Source organism: Copadichromis virginalis, linkage group LG17, assembly GCF_057382275.1.
Source record: "Copadichromis virginalis isolate Kocher_CV1m ecotype Utaka linkage group LG17, C_Virginalis_male_GT1.1, whole genome shotgun sequence".
Taxonomy (NCBI): domain Eukaryota; kingdom Metazoa; phylum Chordata; class Actinopteri; order Cichliformes; family Cichlidae; genus Copadichromis; species Copadichromis virginalis.
This window is the reverse complement of record NC_140634.1, coordinates 958,028-979,274: the sequence shown is the minus strand read 5'-3', so window position 1 is coordinate 979,274 and position 21,247 is coordinate 958,028. Positions and strand designations below refer to the sequence as shown.

At 43.7% G+C, this 21,247-nt stretch overlaps 1 protein-coding gene across 4 annotated transcripts in view; it reads left to right on the top strand.

The window, feature by feature from the left end:
• Positions 1 to 511: 511 nt before the first annotated feature.
• Positions 512 to 21,247, top strand: part of LOC146688689 (protein NLRC3-like) — a 34,804-nt gene continuing 14,068 nt past the window's right edge. The window contains exons 1-5 of one of the 4 annotated variants that reach the window (XM_085436455.1): positions 512 to 632; positions 798 to 2,595; positions 17,869 to 18,042; positions 18,700 to 18,873; positions 19,149 to 19,322. In XM_085436455.1, coding sequence (XP_085292581.1) covers positions 566 to 632; positions 798 to 2,595; positions 17,869 to 18,042; positions 18,700 to 18,873; positions 19,149 to 19,322 — 2,387 coding nt within the window. In that variant the 5' untranslated portion in view covers positions 512 to 565. The remainder of the gene's footprint in view (positions 633 to 797; positions 2,596 to 17,868; positions 18,043 to 18,699; positions 18,874 to 19,148; positions 19,323 to 21,247) is intronic. The other 3 variants (XM_085436456.1, XM_085436458.1, XM_085436457.1) reach the window with 3 other exon arrangements.

Genomic DNA, 21,247 nt, shown 5'->3' with positions numbered 1-21,247 from the left:
TATTGTTATTAATATTGTTATTATTGTTATTGTTAACTCTCCTGGAAAAAATGTGTCTTTAAATCCATGAGCAGACAGTAAATGATTATTTCTAGTTAAGGAAATAGTAAACCTGACTGTTTCTTAGCAGAGAACTACTCCACCTTTTCTCTGTGCTTTACCTAATTCTCCATGGTTCCTCCACAGAGTGGACCAGGAGAGCTCAGAGGTTCCCAGTGGTCAGTCTTCCCAGCAGGATCAAACACACCTGGACTCCATATTTATGGTCTGTACATGTACAACAACTACTTTTACATCTATCCTGTTCACAGTCATCTCCATGCTGCTCGTTGTAGACCAGTGGATTGTCAGTGTGTCCGAAATGGATCTGAAGTTTGGCTGTATGATTTCAGTCTGATTGGGTCATTCATAAAGTATTCTGTTCCAGCTGTTGGAGGACAACATCATCACTTTTGTGAAGAGCGAGCTGAAGAAGATCCAGAACGTTCTGAGTCCAGATTACCCAGAATTTTTGCAGCATCAGAAGGAGGATGATGTGGAGAGGAGCAGCAGCAGAGAGGCAGTTATGAAGATCACACTGGATTTCCTGAGGAGAATGAAGCAGGAGGACCTGGCTGACCTTATGCAAAGCAGTAAGAGGATTTCTATAAAGATTTAAGCTGCTGGATGAAGGAATATTTGCAATTGTCATATGAGATTAACAGACTTGTATTGAGTCATTTCTTGAGGGAACTGAAACGTCATAAAGATTTTGTTAACTGATTGTTGATGTTGTATTTTTTATTATTGTTATTCAGAACTTCTAGATGCAGTTTATCCACAGAAATTTAAATCTGCACTGAAGAAGAGGTTCCAGTGTGTATTTGAGGGGATCGCTAAAGCAGGAAACCCAACCCTTCTGAATCAGATCTACACAGAGCTCTACATCACAGAGGGAGGGACTGCAGGGGTCAATGATGAACATGAGGTCAGACAGATTGAAACAGCGTCCAGGAAACCAGACAGACCAGAAACAACAATCAGACAAGAAGACATCTTTAAAGCCTCACCTGGAAGAGATGAACCAATCAGAACAGTGCTGACAAAGGGAGTGGCTGGCATTGGGAAAACTGTCTTAACACAGAAATACACCCTGGACTGGGCTGAAGACAAAGCCAACCAGGACATCCAGTTCATATTTCCATTCACTTTCAGAGAGCTGAATGTGCTGAAAGAGGAAAAGTTCAGCTTGGTGGGACTTGTTCATCACTTCTTTACTGAAACCAAAGAAGCAGGAATCTGCAGCTTTGAAGACTTCCAGGTTGTGTTCATCTTTGATGGTCTGGATGAGTGTCGACTTCCTCTGGACTTCAACAACACTGAGATCCTAACTGACCCTAGAAGGTCCACCTCAGTGGATGTGCTGCTGATGAACCTCATCAGGGGAGAACTGCTTCCCTCTGCTCACCTCTGGATAACCACACGACCCGCAGCAGCCAATCAGATCCCTCCTAACTGTGTTGACATGGTGACAGAGATCAGAGGGTTCACTGACCCACAGAAGGAGGAGTACTTCAGGAAGAGATTCAGAGATAAGAACCAGGGGAAAAGGATCATCTCCCACATCAAGACATCACGAAGCCTCCACATCATGTGCCACATCCCAGTCTTCTGCTGGATCACTGCTACAGTTCTGGAGGATTTGCTGAAAACCAGAGAGAGAGGTCAGCTGCCCAAGACCCTGACTGAGATGTACATCCACTTCCTGGTGGTTCAGGCCAAAGTGAAAACGGTCAAATATGATGGAGGAGCTGAGACAGATCCACACTGGAGTCCAGAGAGCAGGAAGATGATTGAGTCTCTGGGAAAACTGGCTTTTGATCAGCTGCAGAAAGGAAACCTGATCTTCTATGAATCAGACCTGACAGAGTGTGGCATCGATATCAGAGCAGCCTCAGTGTACTCAGGAGTGTTCACACAGATCTTTAAAGAGGAGAGAGGACTGTACCAGGACAAGGTGTTCTGCTTCATCCATCTGAGTGTTCAGGAGTTTCTGGCTGCTCTTCATGTCCATCTGACCTTCATCAACTCTGGAGTCAATCTGCTGGAAGAACAACAAACAACCAACAATTCTGAAAGGAGAGAATTTGCTGCGAAACACTTCTACCAGAGTGCTGTGGACAAGGCCTTACAGAGTCCAAGCGGAAATCTGGACTTGGTCTTGCGCTTTCTCCTGGGACTTTCACTGAAAACCGGTCAGGCTCTCCTACGAGGCCTGCTGACACAGGCAAGAAATGGCTCAGATTTAGGTCAGGAAACTATTGCGTATATCAAGAAGGTGATTAATGAGGAAGACCTCTCTGCAGAGAAAAGCATCAATCTGATCCACTGTCTGAATGAACTGAATGATCGTTCTCTGGTGGAGGGGATTCAACAGTCCCTGAGATCAGGAAGTCTCTCCACATACAAACTGTCTCCTGCTCAGTGGTCAGCTCTGGTCTTCATCTTATTGTCATCAGAAAAAGATCTGGATGTGTTTGACCTGAAGAAATACTCAGCCTCAGAGGAGGCTCTTCTCAGGCTGCTGCCAGTGGTCAAAGCCTCCAACAAAGCTCTGTAAGTAAATATCTACTTATCCTGTCATTTTTTAAATGTTGATTATACTTAACTAAAAGCAAGCAATAAAAAGCAACAATTAATCTTGTCTCCAAGCTCAAGCATTTTTTCCACTTATGTCTTATGCATATCTGTAGTCAGGCCGTAACTACAGTGCTGTGAAAAAGTACAATCAGAGTTCCAGAAAAATTGGGACATTGTTAATATATGAATAAACGGAAAACCAAAAGACAAAAATAACATAAAAAAAGTTTAAACTCATGAACAAAATTTGCTGAATTTCATCATTTGATTCAATTTTGATTCTTGCTACATGTATATTAAAAAAACAAAGAAGCTGTTCCTAGGACTGCGCTCTTCTGGACAGAGATCTCTGATGTTGTTCCCGGGATCTTTTGGAGCCACTCGCTTATCTTGAGAGCCACCACACCTAGTACTCCGATTACCACTGGGACCACTGTTACCTTCACTGTCCACATCTTCTCGAGCTCTTCTCTGAGTCCTTGGTAATTCTCAAGCTTCTCATGTTCCTTCTTCCTGATATTGCTGTCTTTTGGAACCACTACATCTATCACTACGGCTGCCTTCTTCTGTTCGTTTACCACCACTATGTCCGGTGGTTTAGCCACCACCATTTTGTCCGTCTGTATCTGGAAGTTCCACCGGATCTTAGCTTGGTCATTCTCCAGCACCTTGGGGACATCTCCCAATTTGCCCTCGGGACTTCCAGGCTATACTCTGCACAGATGTTTCTGTATACCCGGCCTCCTTCCTTCTGCTAGCATACAGCCTCAGGGTGCTGGACTTGGGGTGAAACCCTCCATACATGTTCAAGAGCTTCCTTGTCTCGATGTCAGTTGTTTTTATCTCCCCCTTTTACCAGCCTATTATCCCAGCAGGGTAGGTGAGGTAGGTGTTGATCTTGTTCTTACCATTTATCCGACATGGATAAGAACCTCTGCAGTGTCAAGTGATAAAACTTGATTGATTTTAGCAATGTTCCTCAGATGATAAAGGGTAGTCCTTGTTGTCTATTTAACATGGGAGTCGAAGGAGAGCCTCGTGTCAAACCACACATCCAAGTTTTTTACCTTGTCCCTACAATTGATGACATAGTCATCAATTTTCAAGGTGAAATTTTGGGACAAGTACTGAAATTATCAGTATTAAGAAGCAGGAAATTATCAGACAATAAGCTCCTAATTGCAGATAGCTGGCTTCTAATTTAGGCAAGTCAGCAGAGTTTCCAATGGTTAAAGGAACATATAGCTGCAGGTCATCAGCGTAACAATGAAAGGTTACATTAAAAGAACATAGAAGAAGTCCAAGAGGCAGCAGATACAGAGAAAACAGCAACGGGCCAAGTATAGAGCCCTGAGGGACCTCATGACTCACTGCACAGGTCTCAGAGAGATCATTTTTAAAACAGAAAGGATTTCAGCTACAATAAAACATTTCCTGTACCTCTGATAAAATGTTCTAGCTTATCCATTAAAGTACAGCGATCCACAGTGTCAAAGGCAGCACTTAGATCTAGCAGTAATTAAACTGAGGTGTGATCATTGCATTTACCAACGGATCATTTACCACTTTGATTAAAGCTGTTTGTGTGTAATGATTTGGTCTAAAACCAGACTGAAATGGTTTAAACAGATTGTTTGTTGACAGATGGTTGGTGAGCTGCTTAAAAACAACTTTTTTAAACGCCGTAGGCAAAGATAGTTGTGAGATGGGTCTATAGCTTGCAACCATGTCAACATCTAGTCCAGACTTTTTCAAGATTGGTATTACCAAAACTAAAAAATTAGGAAACATGAGAACCATTTGGAATGCATCTACACAGGTAGGTTTATTTTACTGTAATCGCTTTGGAAAACACAATCTAACATGATTAAGGTGGTGGTTAAGGTTGAGATAAGGTTATGGTCAGGGTTAGGGATAAGGTTACTGTTAGGGCTGGAATGCACGGCTGGAAAATGTGGTATCATAGAAACACGGAAGGTTAACTTTTGTATATTGCACTGCTGGAAATAGTTTATTTTGATGCATATGCTGCTTTTTTGCAAATTTGCAGTATAATATTTATTTTCGTTTTTCCTGCAGTGTATAAAAATTGGTGTATTTCAAAAATAAAACTATGAAGACACTCAAAATAAATTTCCTGTGGTAGAAAACTATTTTGTGCAACTTTTTTGTATTTACAGTTTTGAGGGATAAGCCTCTTAAATTTCTCTAACTACAAATATATGTTAAAAAAGCAAAAACGATTTTCAATTTTTTTGTAGTTTATTGCACTTTTTTGCAATTTATGTAATTACTATGCACTTAATGAATACATATTATTCAAATCTGGGCTATAATGGTTGTATTGATGTATAGCAACTTGAAATGCTCCCAAAAATGGCTCCACAGCATGTAAAAATATAATATAAGCTCTGGCGGACTTGGTTCTATGGTAGGTCTTAAAGGGTTAAGATCAATTCTAGCTTGAATAATGCGATAGCAATTCATTAAAATTCTGAATCGATTTTTAAATATAAATTTATTTTGCCCAAAATGCCATAATCTCAGGTTAAACCTCACAATTCAACAACTACCAAACAGCTAAAACAGTAAATGGGAGCAGGTACACAAATTCTGCACAAAGACCTAAACACAAAGAGCGGTCCTGCTGATGTATCCAGAGGTGGGTAGTAACAAGTTACATTTACTCCGTTACATTTACTTGAGTAAGTTTTTGAAAAAAATGTACTTTTAAAGTACCTTTTTTGCACGATACTCTTTACTTTTACTTGAGTACATTTGTGAAGAAGAAACGGTACTTTTACTCCGCTACATTTGCAAAATTCGACTCGTTACTTTTTAAAAAAAAATTATTAGTTTAACACATTAGATAACATGCCGCCAATGGACTTTCCGGTAACTTTTTTTTACCAATGAGATGTGGCCATGCAGTCACATGACCAGTTTGAAACTGTAGCGGGAAGAGCGGCCCAAGCGTTTCAAAGTAGCGACACACGGAAAGAAGAAACATGAAAACATGGCAGAGCCACTTGTCTAGACTAGAGCTGAAGAGGATGAACAGCCTTGGCCTCATGTACAAAGAATGTTTCGCTTAAAAGCAGTACAAAAGAACAGCTATGTCTTCAGCGTCGGTGTCTTCAGTGAGAGCCAAAACAAACCAACTTTTCAGCGTGAAACAACTCAACTCGTGTAACCTGAGGAAATGGTACGTTTTCTCTAAATCTCTTTTTAGCTGTGGTTAGCTGGATGTCAGTCTTATGTTACAGCAGCTGTGTCGAGCTCGAGCTGCGAGTCATATTTTCGGCACTACGTTGTAGTGAGATAAGTTTGTGGGTGTTTTGTGCAGCTTCAGCTGTCCTTTTAACTGCTCGCTGGTTAGCTAGTGTGAGCTATAAGCTAACAGCTAGCCTGGTTAATGACGCTAGAGTTCCACGCACATGTAAACGTCTCTACTGCTTTAACTGTTAAAACAGAAGGCAATACTGCGGGTGACAGGGTTTATTATGTGAAACAGCAGCTTGTTTAGTTTAAACAGTCTGCATTAAGCTGGGCAAACACTGTGCGATTTTTTTTTTTTCAGTCACGTTATTCAAGGTTCAAGGTTCAAGGTTCTTTATTTGTCACATGCATAGTTATACAAGTATAACACACAGTGAAATGTAGCCTGACACGCTCCTCGACATGTGCAAAAATGGGGGGGAGAGGAAGAACATTATATATAGTATATACATTGGGTGAATGTGCAGTAGTAGCAGCAAGCAGGTGAATTCTGTACATTAATATGAATAGACATCTGACTATTTTACAGGATAGATAATATAAACATATTTAAAATTAAAGGAATTGAAATGTACATTGTGCCTTGGTTTAGAGTGTCTGGAAGAGAGTCCTGTCTCAGTCAATTATAGATGATGTGAGCGGGCGGGTGTGTGTGTTTAGGGCACGGATGGCTTGGGGATAGAAGCTCCTCTTGAGTCTCTCTGTCCTTGCCCGGAAGATGCGGAACCTTCTACCAGATTGCAGAAGTTGGAACAGTTTGTTGCCAGGATGGGACGGGTCCTTCAGTATCTGCGCTGCTCTAGTCCGGCATCTCCTGGTGTAGGTGTCCTGAAGCGGGGGGAGAGCAATCCTGCAGCAGCGTTCTGCTGTACGGATCACTCTCTGGAGAGCTTTTTGGTCCTTCACACAGCTGTTCCCAAACCACGATGTCATGTTCTGTGTGAGGATGCTCTCCACAGCGCCTGTATAGAAAATCCTGAGGATCTTTGGAGAGACCCTGAACTTCCTCAGTTGTCGTAGGTGATACAGGCGCTGCCTAGCCTTTTTGGTCTGGACCTGAATGTGGGCAGCCCATGTCAGGTCTGAGGAGATGCGGACACCAAGATACTTGAAGGACTGCACCCTCTCCACTGGAGCTCCATTGATGATAATGGGCTTGTAGTCTCTGTGCTGACCCCTTCTGAAGTCCACCACCAGCTCCTTGGTCTTGCCGACGTTCAGCTGGAGGTGGTTGTCCTGGCACCATGATGCCAGATTCTTCACTTCATCCATGTAGGCCGCCTCATCGTTGTTGGAGATGGCACCCAACACCACTGTGTCGTCAGCAAACTTCACAATGGTGTTGGAGCCATGGGTGGCCACACAGTCTGAAGTGTAGAGGGAGTAGAGCAGTGGTGAGAGGACACATCCCTGAGGTGCTCCTGTGTTGATGGTGATGCTGTTAGAGACGCATCTACCCACCCTCACCACCTGAGTTCTGCCAGTGAGGAAGTCCAACACCCATGCACACAGACGGTTGTTAAGTCCCAGATCCCTGAGCTTTGTGAACAGTCTGCAGGGCACTATTGTGTTAAATGCTGAGCTGTAATCAACAAACAGCATTCGCACATAGTTACCCTGTTTCTTGTCTACGTGGCTGAGAGTGGTGTGTACGTGGGCGATGGCATCCTCTGTGGATCTGTTAGATCTGTATGCGAACTGCAGCGGATCTGTGGTGTCTGGGATGGAGGAGGAGATGATGTTCTTCAGCAGCCTCTCAAACACCTTTATTACTACCGAGGTCAGTGCAACTGGCCGGTAATCGTTCAGGGATGAGGGTTTGCTTATTCTTGGGCACAGGGATGATGGTGGATCTTTTGAAGCATGTGGGGACCACAGACTTCGCCAGGGACTCGTTGAAGATGTAAGTGAACACACCTGCTAACTGGTCAGCACAGCAGTGCAGCAGACGGCCGGTGATGCCGTCTGGCCCCGCCGCTTTCCTTGTGTTCACTCTCCTCAATGCTGCTCGGACGTCATGCTCCATGATGCTGGTCACCGGTATCTCGCTGATGACGTCACTGTCCTCGGTAGTCAGGCGGTAGATAGCATTAGCCACCTGGCTAACCTCGAAACGGGCGTAGAACTGATTCAGCTCGTTGGTGAATACAGAGTCGGCGTTGATCGGCGCAGTGTCCCTGGCTTTGTAGTCCGTAATGGTGCGTAGTCCGTGACACATACTCCGTGTGTCGCCCTGTAGGAAGCGGGACTCCACACGTCTCCAGTACCGGCGTTTGGCATCTCTCACCGCGCACTGCACGCCGTATGAGGCCGCTTTGTAGACGCTCATATCGCTAGTGGCGAGACCCGCGTTGTAGGAGGCGGTCCTGGCGTTTACTGCAGTGCGGATCGATCTGTCCATCCACGGTTTCTGGTTTGGGAATGTGGTGACTCTGGCAGTGGGGATAATCTCCTCCGCTAGCATACTGACGAAGCATAATGCTACTTCCGTAAACTCGTTGATGTCGACTGCACATGCTCTTAACATGTCCCAGTCGACGTCGTTGAGTGCGTCCTCATCATTCCGCTCCTGATCAAACTGTACAATTAAATTGCAGGGGTTAGAAGTTCATAGGTCAAGATGCAGGGTCTCACACTATACGGCCTGATGCTCTGATGCGACCTGAGTGCTCAAACTGTGCGTCCATAACATGAAGCTTATCATACAAAATCTGTCCCTCGCTCTCCCTCTCTCTGTCTTTTACCTACACAGATACACACACCATCAACTTTGCTAAATTACTAATGAAAAAAATTAACCAGGCAGCTGTGATTGAGCAGCAATGTCCATCCAGCTCTTTTCATGGTTGTTGTAGTCGTGATAATTTTGTGAGGCCACATTGAAAAGCCTCGGATATGGAAGCGTAGAGCTGCCACCCAGGCAAAGAAAAATAGAGCTATATAACGTTTATAACATGAAAAGTATATTGTTCTAACAATATACCTTTCACGTTTGAACAATATAATATCACGTTATTACAATATACATAATTATCACGTTTGTACGATATAAATATTATATTGTACGAACGTGATATGATATTGTTTAAACGTGAAAGGTATATTGCACGAACATGAAAGGTATATTGTTAGAACAATAAACTTTTCACGTTATAAACGTTATATAGCTCTATTTTTCTTTTGCCTGGGTGGCAGCTCTACGTCTATGTACTCTGATGAGCTTGCCTCATCCTACAAGTTGTGCCTCCATCTCTTGTGTCCAGATCACACGCTGCACTGCCGTGCTGCTCCACCTTTTCTCTTTCTGTGTTTGTGCGTGCGCAGTGTGAGAGGCTGCGTTGAGGGGCGACAGGATTTCAAACAGGTTTGATTATCTTGTAACCATACAATTGATGATTGGGAGCTGGTCGTGAGGTGTTTACTGCTTTTCGTTACCCCATGTAAACTACACGATGCACACACGATTAAGGCAAAACACGGCTGATCCCCAAAACGGTTGCGTGACTGAAAAATCGTCTCAAAATGGGCCAAAAATCGCACAGTGTATGGCCAGCTTTTAGAGGCTAGCTCCAAACAAACATCTGCAGCTTGGCAGTGTATACAGCACTATAATGACCAGACCTAATTCTTTTGAAAACCATACATCTTTCCACAGGTCTCCACTTCATCAGACATCACCTAGACTCAGAGCTGGATGAGGCCAGAACAAACAATAGAATAGAATAGAATAGAATAGAATAGAATAGAATAGCCTTTATTGTCATTGTACAGAGTACAACGAAATTGGAGTGCCACTCCCTTGGTGCAAGTTTCAATAATAAATATAAATGTAAAATATAAAAAGTACAAAAAAAAAAACAATCGTAAGTACTCAAACAATAGTATGTACAATATATACAGGATAGCAGCATTAATATAATGACAGTATGAATAGCAGCATAATATAATGACAGTGACGGTATGGAATAGGTTCAATTGTTTTTGTGCTTATTTACTACGGTGATAGCTCTGGGAAAGAAGCTATCCCTGAATCTGTTTGTCCTGGTTTTATGTGACCTGTACCGTCGGCCTGACGGTAATAGTTCAAACAGTTGGTTGCTGGGGTGAGAGTGGTCCTTGATGATATTGCCAGCTCTGCTGAGGTACCGAGAGTTTGCAGTGACCTCCAGGCTGGGCAGAGAGCAGCCAGTGATCTTCTGGGCTGTGTTGATGACCCTCTGCAGTACTTTCCTGTCTGCAGCTGAGCACCCTGCATACCATGTTGTTATGCCGTACGTTAGGATGCTCTCTATGGTGGCTCTGTAAAATGTCACCAGCAGCCTCTCCTCCAGGTTGTTCCTCCTGAGCACTCTCAGAAAGTGGAGACGCTGCTGGGCCTTTTTAACCACCGCTGTAGTATTTGCAGTCCAGGAGAGGTCATCAGATATCTGCACGCCCAGAAACCTCATGGAGTGTACCCTCTCCACACAGCTCCCGTGAATGTAAAGTGGGGCCGGGTCTGCTCTGCCCTTCCTGAAGTCCAAGATAAGTTCTTTAGTTTTCGTGGTGTTCAGTTGGAGGTTGTTAACTGAACACCACTCAGTCAGTCTGTTGACCTCATCTCTGTAGTCCGACTCATCCCCCCTTGAGATGAGTCCAACCACTGTGGTGTCATCCGCGAACTTTATGATGGTGTTTGAGAGATGGGTAGGGGAGCAGTCGGATGTGTAGAGCATAAACAGGAGGGGACTCAAAACACATCCTTGTGGAGACCCAGTGCTGAGTGTGATGGTGCTGGACCGGTGGGGGCCGAGTCTGACAGACTGTGGTCTATTTGTCAGGAAGTCCTTGATCCAGAGGCAGATGGGGGTGGAGAGTCCCAGGTGAGACAGTTTCTGGACCAGGATCTCTGGGATGATATGATTGAATGCTGAGCTGAAGTCCAGAAAGAGCATTCTCACATAGCTTCCTCGGTGCTCCAGGTGACTCAGCGCAGTGTGGAGCGCTATGGTGATAGCGTCCTCGGTGGAACGATTTGTCCTGTAGGCAAATTGGTGGGGGTCCAGAGTGGGAGGCAGACCGGCCCTGATGTGCTGACAGACCAGTCTCTCAAAGCACTTCATCACTACAGGCGTAAGTGCAACAGGCCTGTAGTCATTTGGGCTGGCCACAGCTGTCTTCTTGGCGATGGGGATGATGGTGGAGGTTTTGAGGCAGGGCGGGACGGTGTTTGATGAGAAGGAAAGGTTGAAGATTTTAGTGAAGACTCCGGTCAGTTCGTCAGCACATGCTCTGAGAACCTTTCCATGTATTCCATCAGGACCTGCCGCCTTCCTGGGATTCACTGACCTTAGAACACACCTCACTTGGTGCTCCCTAAGTGTTAGTGTGCCAGTGCTGGGGGCGGGTGGAAGTGGTGTGGCAGCTGAGGGCTTGGTTGACTCAAAGCGGGCGAAGAAACGGTTTAGATCCTCAGCCAGTGAGGCATCAGTCCTAGATGTTGCCTGGTTATTGCTTCTGTAGTTGGTAATGTGATTGATCCCCTGCCACATTTTTCTGGGGTCGTTGTCAGCAAAGTGATCTTCAATCCTCCTCCTATAGGCAGCCTTAGCTTTCCTGATGCCTCTACTCAGGTCTGCCCTGGCCGCCCTGTACGCAGCCCTGTCCCCTGACTTGAAGGCAGTGTTGCGGCTTTTTAGGAGGGATTGCACTTCGCTATTCATCCAGGGTTTTTGATTTGGAAACACCCTGACCCTTTTGTTGACGGTGACATTGTCAACACAGTTCCTGATGTACGAGAGTACAGTGTTCGTGTACTCCTGGAGGTTGTGGCTGGAGAATAAATTCCATACAGTTGTTGAGAAGCAGTCCTGCAGTTGAGAAAGGGCTCCTTCAGGCCAGGTTTTTATTGTCTTTGTCTGGGGCTTTGTTTTTCTCAGCAGGGGGGTGTAGGTGGGGGAGAGGGACATGCAGAGGTGGTCAGATCCAGCCAGGTGGGGGAGGGGTGTCGCTCTGAAAGCATGCCTGATGTTTGAATAGACATGGTCCAAAGTGTGTTCTCCTCTCGTAGCAAAGTCCACGAACTGGACAAATTTAGGAAGCACAGTCTTTAGGCACGCTTTGTTAAAGTCGCCGGCGACAATAAAAACCCCATCGGGGTGGGCAAGCTGTTGTTTGTTTATGGTGTTGAGCAAGAGGCTGAGAGCCGTGCTAACGTTAGCATCAGCAGCCTAACCGACGAAGATGATGGATCCATGGGGTCAGGAAAGCCAGAAGCAGGGGAGCTGGAGAGGTACCTTTCATGTCCATTCACTGGAGGTGTGGATCTATTGCATGGCGTTCCTCACATCAAGAAACTGTCGATCAAAATCAATACAGCTCTTCCTGCATCTGGAGCTTGTGAAGGACTTCTCAGTCATGCAGGATTCCTGTTCACTGCTAAAAAACAGTTACAGCTTCACAGAAAGAACCTTGAGAGCAAACTGCTGCTGAAGCTTAACCATCACCTCACTGAGTGAAGAAATGGTACATTTCTGCTAAATATGCAGAAATAAATGCACACCCATACAACTTATGGTAAACTGAGCTGCCTTGTATGAACATACACTGAACAAAAATATAAACGCAACACTTTTGTTTTTGCTGCCATTCCCCATGGGATGGACGTAGAGACCTAAAATTCATTCCAGATACACAATATAACCATCCCTCCCAAACAGTGGTCACAAATCAGTCCAAATGTGTGGTAGTGGGCACATCTGCTACATTGAGATAATCCATCCCACCTCACAGGTGTGCCACATCAGGATGCTGATCTGACATCATGAGTAGTGCACAGGTGTACCTCAGACTGCCCACAACAAAAGGCCACCCTGGAATGTGCAGTTTTGTCTCACAGCAAAATGCCACAGATGCCACAAGCAATGAGGGAGCGTGCAATTGGCATGCTGACAGCAGGAATGTCAACCAGATCTGTCGCCCGTGCATTGAATGTTCATTTCTCAACCATAAGCCGTCTCCACAGGCGTTTCAGAGAATATGGCAGCACATCCAACCGGCCTCACAACCGCAGACCTCGTGTAACCACACCAGCCCAGGACCTCCACATCCAGCAGGTTCACCTCCAAGATCGTCTGAGACCAGCCACCCAGACAGCTGCTGGAACAATTGGTTTGCACAACCAAACAATTTCTGCACAAACTGTCAGAAACCGTCTCAGGGACGCTCAACTGCATGCCCGTCGTCCTCATCGGGGTCTTGACCTGACTCCAGCTCGTCGCCGTAACAGACTTGTGTGGGCAAATGCTCACATTCGATGGCGTCTGGCACGTTGGAGAGGTGTGCGCTTCACGGATGAATCATGGTTCACATTGTTCAGGGCAGATGGCAGCTGAGAATGTCCCAGTTCTTGCATGGCCAGCATACTCACCGGACATGTCACCCATTGAGCATGTTCGGGATGTGCTTGACCGGCGTATACGACAGCGTGTACCAGTTCCCACGAATATCCAACAACCTCGCACAGCCATTGAAGTGGAGTGGACCAACATTCCACAGGCCACAATTGACAATCTGATAGACTCCATGCGACGATGTGTTGCACTGCATGAGGCAAATGGTAGTCACACCCGATACTGACCGGTTCTGGGTCCCCAGACCCCCAATAGCGCAAAAAACTGCACATTCCAGGGTGGCCTTTTGTTGTGGGCAGTCTGAGGTACACCTGTGCACTACTCATGATGTCAGATCAGCATCCTGATGTGGCACACCTGTGAGGTGGGATGGATTATCTAAATATAGCAGATGTGCCCACTACCACACATTTGGACTGATTTGTGACCACTGTTTGGGAGGGATGGTTATATTGTGTATCTGGAATTAATTTTAGGTCTCTACGTCCATCCCATGGGGAATGGGAGCAAAAACAAAAGTGTTGCGTTTATATTTTTGTTCAGTGTATGTTGAAGATGCCTTGTTCTAATGTTTTCTGTGAGGCTGCTGTGCCATTTGGAGCAAAAATGAATATAAAGTTTAAAGCATATCTTGTCACTGGAAATTGTTTGCACTGTTTATATATTTATATTATTTACTGTAAGTATTGGTGAAAAAAGCTTTATGTTGTGAAAAACTGAAATCTGGAAATTAGAATTGTTGTGCCTTATTTTGTTGATCTTTTTACATATATTCCTTTTGAAAATAGTTAAATTAGTATATTTATTTATTTTTGTTTGATAGCATTTATTTAAAAAATAAATCGGACATTTCAAACAGTTACTCGCTACTTGAGTGGTCTTTTCGCCAAGTACTTTCTTACTCTTACTTGATTAACTTTTTTGACGACTTCTTTTCACTTTTACTTGAGTAAGAATATTTTAAAGTAATGCTACTCTTACTTGAGTACAATTTTTGGATACTCGACCCACCTCTAGATGTATCAGAATTTCACCCGACAGCATGTCACGTCTTATCACGTCGTCTTATACAGGATGTTATCATGAATAATAAGCAATGCCAATTTAAGTTTGAGGCAGTGAATGCGGAAATGGTAGAGCGCTTATTGATATCACTTCCTGACGATACATCCTCCGGCTCTGATAACATAGAGAGTAAACTGCTCAAAGTTGCAGCCAAGTTTGTGTCCCTTCCTATATGTCACATATTTAATAGATCGTTGGCATGCAGCTTATTTCCATTGCAGTGGAAAGAATCAAAAATAATTCCCATTCCTAAAAACAAGAATGACATTTTTAATGGTGTCAATAGCAGACCTATTAGTCTACTCCCCGTTCTAAATAAAATTATGGAGAGGATTGTCTATGAACAAATTCAACATTACGTAACAGAAAATCAGTTACTCACTCAGTTTCAACATGCTTACAAACCTGGTTATTCCACCAGTTCAGCTCTCATTCACATGACAGATAACTGGTATGAATATCTAGATAATGGGATTTTCTTTAGATTGTTTTAAACCTGTAATTAGTTTAGCAACTTCAGTGTCTGAAATATGAGTGATGGTGAACAAATTTTGACGAACATCATTCACATTATCAGAGCATATGACTGAGTCAAAGCTCTGATTGATCTCCTTAACAGATGAAATAAAAAAAAAGTGTTTAAGTTACTGGCAATAGATAGAGGCTCTCTAACAATAGTTATTTACATAAATGGTAAATGGCCTGTATTTATATAGCGCTTTACTAGTCCCTAAGGACCCCAAAGTGCTTTACATATCCAGTCATCCACCCATTCACACACACATTCACACACTGGTGATGGCAAGCTACATTGTAGCCACAGCCACCCTGGGGCGCACTGACAGAGGCGAGGCTGCCGGACACTGGCGCCACCGGGCCCTCTTACCACCACCAGTAGGCAACGGGTGAAGTGTCTTGCCCAAGGACACAACGACTGAGACTGTCCAAGCCGGGGCTCGAACCGGCAACCTTCCGATTACAAGGCAAACTCCCAACTCTTGAGCCACGATCGCCACGATAAAGTTCAATTGTGTTTTTGCTTTTGTTTGAATGACGGCCAAGTAATTTATTTAGGTGTTGCCAGATAATTTTACCTTTACCTTTGGCTCTTTCAATTATATTTATAAAAAAATTTGCTTTGGCCTGTCTCAAACTTCTTGTTATTTTGTTCCACATTGAAGTCAATCTGTCTATCCAGAGTTGGACCTGTTTTCAGGAACTGTTTTAGTAATTGATCTCTTGTTTTCATTAGATTCTTGCACTCTTTGTTTAACCAGGGCAGATTAGATGTTGTCTTTATTTTTTGTTGACCTCTAATGGAGTATGTTGATATAACATCCTTGACAATGTCAGTGAAGTGACTGCTGCAGAATTGTGGCTCATCACTACACAATAAACGCTCCCAGTTAGCTGATGCTAATGCTTCTGCTACATTTTGTCGCTGACTTCTTGGTATAAATTCATAAAAGGATCTCCTATTAGATGAAATATGAAAGTGATTCTTAACCCGTGATTTTATAAGTTTTCTAGAAAATAATATAAAATTGTGGTCTGAAATACCAGTGATAAAATTATAAGATTTAATAATTCGCTCGAGCTTATTACTGAAAACCAGATCTATTTTAGTTCTAGAGTGTCTCGTTATTCTTGTGGGTTGTTCAATGTGTTGAGTAATGTTTAAAGTCTCCATTATGTCCTTGAGTGTTTTTCTGTCCTTTTCACAGTCCCAGTTGACATTAAAATCTCCCATTATAATTATTTCATTAGACTTATTATTTATAGTATGATATTCAAGTACTATCTGTAGTTGTTCATAAAAAATATTCTTTGCGGAAGGAGGGCGATATAAACAGATCAACGTAAATGACATTTCTGGGGAAAGAGTGATTTTAACAGAAATATGTTCTATTTCAACATCTATTGGTGAACTAAGTAAAGAGCAATCCAGGTGTTTTTTTTTTTTTTACATACACAAGTATTCCTCCTCTTGTTCCAATTCTATCCCTTCTAAATACTGTGTACTCTGGAAAGACAACTGCAGACTCAGGAGAAGAACTTGAGAGCCAAGATTCAGAGATACCCAAAATAGAAATATTGGAATTGCTTAGAATATGTTCCAGTTGCTCATGCTTTGGTAACATACTGCGAATGTTAATGTGTCCACATAGAAGCCCCTTTGGTTTATTTTTAGTGTCCCAGAGTACTTTAGCCTGATTAAATGTCTTGCAGATCTTTGTTCCTCTGTAACTTTTAATAGCAGGATTTCTTGTCCTTTTGTTGACAATGCTATGAGCATTTAATGATGAGAAACCCTTTACCGGAGACTGTAGTTGGGGTACAGCAGATGGAGGCCCAGGCAGCCGAGATGGGGGCCCAGGCAGCCGAGATGGGGGCCCAGGCCGCCGAGATGGGGGCCCAGGCCGCCGAGATGGGGGCCCAGGCAGCCTGGTACTTCGGCGGGTCCACTCTTAGTGTGTGCACATCTTTTTTTGTGCTAGATTCTGAAGCTGCAGCTTTTGTCTCTCTCCAAACAAAATTGACTGAACAGCAGCAAGAAGATCCAAACTACGCTTCACATTTTGCTTCACATAAACATCGTCAGGAATTCCATTTTACCTTTTCTGTTTTGCTTCCACCACAATAAAATGACACTTTCTGCAGAGTTCTCTCTCTCAGTGTACAATTCCCATCTAAAAACCTCTGCTTTCGGCATTATTCACTTGTCTATTACCCACCAGTTTACTGTTGCTTACAGCGCTGTCAGGCGCTTTTTTTTTGGGGGGGGGGGGTTGTTTGTTTGTGTTTTTTTAAATCATTTGCAACAAGAAAGCCTAATTTCTGTTGTTCAATACTGAAGAAAGTTAAATTTATGCCAAATTGCAAAACGCTTATCTGTGTCTCTAATCAAACCACTGTAACTTTGCTCTGCTTCACTTCAGCAGCATAGGGTATTGTTCATATGTTGATTCATGTTTTTATTCCGTTTTTGTTCTATTGCAGAATATTTTTAAGGTTATCTGCTATAAAAATTTGGACCAGGAAAATGTCTTTCATGTTTTTCTGTGTTTTATCCTCAGTTACTTTGGCATAAAGTCATCTGCTGTGATGCTTGCACCTTCGATAAATTCTCGCAAGTGTCAGCTTTCTTTTTATAGATATAAAAGTATGGATATGTACTGATAAGTGATCAGAGTTATATTTCTGACTGAGGCAAAATTTCCCCAATTAGAGTGATTCTAGAAATCAGTGACGATATCCAGCCCTACTATGAAGGTAAAGCAGCATGCTTTCTGAAAGTGGCCAATGAAAATAAAGTGGTCTTTCTGTGACAGGTGAACTGAGAGGGGAAAAGGTTCTAAAACCATTAAATCTTTCTTCTTTTTCCATACATAAATTGTAATGTATTTATGTATATATTGACTAATGATAAATAAATTATATTGCACATAAATATATATTCCTTGTCTTGATTCAACATATGGAGGATTTCATTTGATTACAAATTGTTTTTCAGACTGAGTGCTTGTAACCTCTCAGAGAGAAGCTGTGACGCTCTGTCCTCAGTTCTCAGCTCCAAGTTTTCTAGTTTGAGAGAACTAGACCTGAGTAACAACAACCTACGGGATTCAGGAGTGAAGCTTCTTTCTCTAGACCTACTAAGTCCCCATTGTACACTGGAAACTCTGAGGTCAGAAATTCCTGTTCTTATTCTGCTGTTTTTAATATATTTAATTGCTGCCATAATTGAATCCAGTGTAGAGTAAATGCCAAGATTTCTTATTTTAAATGGCCAAAGGTAACCTTAGTTTTTGTTTTTCTTTTCTGTCATAAGCTGCAGCAGAGCAGTACAAAGCATGCTTTACTAGAAAGCTGTCATAAACAACCCCTTTTAACAGGGATTCTCTTTTATATGGTCAATGTTCCAAAGAAGAATGTTTCAAACACTGACCACATTATAAAGTTTACCACACAGGGATGTCTTTGTTTAGGTTACTTTTTGACTCATGCGCTAGAAATTGTTTTTAATAGGTTTACAGTTTGTTTTCACATCTTCTGCATCAGAAGGCTGAGGAGTTGAAGTAGCATGCTTCTTGAAACTTGCAAATAAAAATGAGGTAGTTTTTTTAGGATGGGTGAACTGAAATGGGGAATGAGGTAAAATGACTTCTTTCATATAAAGGATTAAGTGGGGACTACACCAAGGTCAAAACATGTTTCTTTTTGTCCCCAAAACATAAACTGCAATGTATTTATATCTTTATTCATGTTAAATTATATTGCACATAATCATATTTCTTGTCTTGATTCACCATGTGATTTTGTTTGATAACAAATTGTTTTTCAGACTGAGTGGCTGTAACCTCTCAAGGAGAAGCTGTGAATCTCTGTCCTCAGTTCTCAGCTTCCAGTCCTCTAGTCTGAGAGAACTGGACCTGAGTAACAATAACGTGCATGATTCAGGTGTGAAGTTTCTGTATGCAAAACTGCAGAGTTCACTTTGTACACTGGAAATTCTGAGGTCAGAACTTTTTACTTTTTGTTTGAATGAATTTATGTTCTTTTTTACTATATTCCTCGATTTCCCCACCCCACGGTTAACTGACAAGAATTTGATGGATCATTGGACGATTCAATGAAATTAACTAATTAAAACTTTAGCTTGTAAAGTGTTTATTGCTGTTTCTTAGTTAACTCCATTATTTCTAAGTTTAAGTAAACTGCCACATTCCTAACCTTTTCATTTGACAGTAAGATTCCTTAACAAAAAGTTTGTTATTTATTTTTAATTTTCAGACTGAGTGACTGTAACCTCTCAGAGAGAGCCTGTGCAACTCTGTCCTCAGTCCTCAGCTCCAAGTCGTCTAGTCTGAGAGAGCTGGACCTGAGTAACAATAACGTGCATGATTCAGGCGTGAAGCTTCTGTCTGATGGACTGAAGAATCCACAGTGCAAAGTAGAAACTCTCTGGTCAGAATTTTGATTTTTTTCTACTCATTACAACTTAAAATCTAAATCATTAAACTGCGCAAAGAGCTACTTTTTATAAGGAGCACTATTATGTTTTGGTGGAATTTTACACACTGAATTAGAGTCTACAAATTTGTCATAATAAGAATTTTCTTTGTGATTGTTAAAAAAAAACATTACTTGATGCCCTTTTTCAATTTATAGATGTACGTTGCATCTTTATTACATGTTATATAGAAATATATGGGTCTGCCCCGGGGCCTCCTCCCGGTGGGGCATACCCAGAACACCTCACCCAGGAGGTGCCCAGGAGGCATCCTTGTCAGATGCCCGAACCACCTCAGCTGGCTCCTTTCGATGTGGAGCAGCAGCGGCTCTACTCTGAGCCCCTCCCGGATGGCCTAAGTTCTCACCCTATCTCTAAGGCAGAGGCCAGCCACCCTTCGGAGGAAGCTCATTTCCGCCACTTGTATCCGCGATCTTGTTCTTTCGGTCACTACCCACAGCTCGTGGCCATAGGTGAGGGTAGGGACGTAGATAGACCGGTAAATTGAGAGCTTCGCTTTTACACTCAGCTCCCTCTTCACCACGATGGACCAGTGCAGCGTCCGCATTGCTGCAGCCCCAATCTGTCTGTTGATCTCCAGCTCCCTTCTCGCATCACTCGCGAACAAGACCCCGAGATACTTGAACTCCTCCACTTGGGGCAGGAACTCATCCCCGACCCGGAGTGGGCACTCCACCCTTTTCCGGCTGAGAACCATGGCCTTAGATTTGGAGGTGCTGATCCTCATTCCCGCTGCTTCACACTCGGCTGCAAACCGTTCCAGTGCGAGCTGGAGGCCCCCACCCGATGAAGCCAACAAAACCACATCATCCGCAAAAAGCAGAGATGAGACTCTGAGGCCACCAAAGTGAAAGCCCTCCGCCACTTGGCTGCGCCTAGAAATCCTGTCCATAAAAATTCTGAACAGAACCGGAGACAAAGGGCAGCCCTGGCGGAGCCCATCACCCACCGGGAACGAGTCCGACTTATTGCCGGCAATGCGAATTAAGCTCTTGCAACAGTTGTATAGGGATCGAATGGCCCGTAGCAATGGGCCAGACACCCCATACTCCTGCAACACCTCCCACAGGACACCCCGAGGGACACGGTCGAATGCCTTCTCCAAGTCCACAAAACACATGCAGACTGGTTGGGTAAACTCCCATGCACCCTCCAGTATCCTTGAGAGGATAAAAAGCTGGTCCAGTGTTCCGTGACCAGGACGAAAACGGCATTGTTCCTCCTGTATCCGAGGTTTGACTAGCAGACGAACTCTCCTTTCCAGCACCCTGGCATAGACTTTCCCAGGGAGGCTGAGGAGTGTGATCCCCCTGTAGTTGGAACACACCCTCCGGTCTCCCTTCTTAAAGATAGGGACCACCACCCCGGTCTGCCAGTCCAGCGGTACTGCACCTGATCTCCACGCAACATTGTAGAGGCGTGTCAACCAGGACAGCCCTACAATGTCCAGAGCCTTCAGGAATTCGGGGCGGACCTCATCAACACCAGGGGCTCTGCCACCAAGGAGTTGTTTAACTGCCTCAGTGACCTCGCCCCCGGAAATTGGCATTTCATTTCCCTCATCCCCAGACTCTGCCTCCTCCTCAGAAGACGTGTCAGTGGGATTAAGGAGGTTCTCGAAGTATTCCTTCCACCGCCTGACAATTTTCTCAGTCGACGTCAGCAGCACTCCGCCAGCACTATACACAGTGCAGGTAGAGCACCGCTTTCCCCTCCCGAGACGCCTGACGGTTTGCCAGAATCTCTTCGAGGCAGTCCAAAAGTCCTTTTCCATGGCCTCTCCGAACTCCTCCCACACCCGAGTTTTTGCTTCAGCCACTGCCCGAGCCGCATTCCGCTTGTCGATACCTGTCGGCTG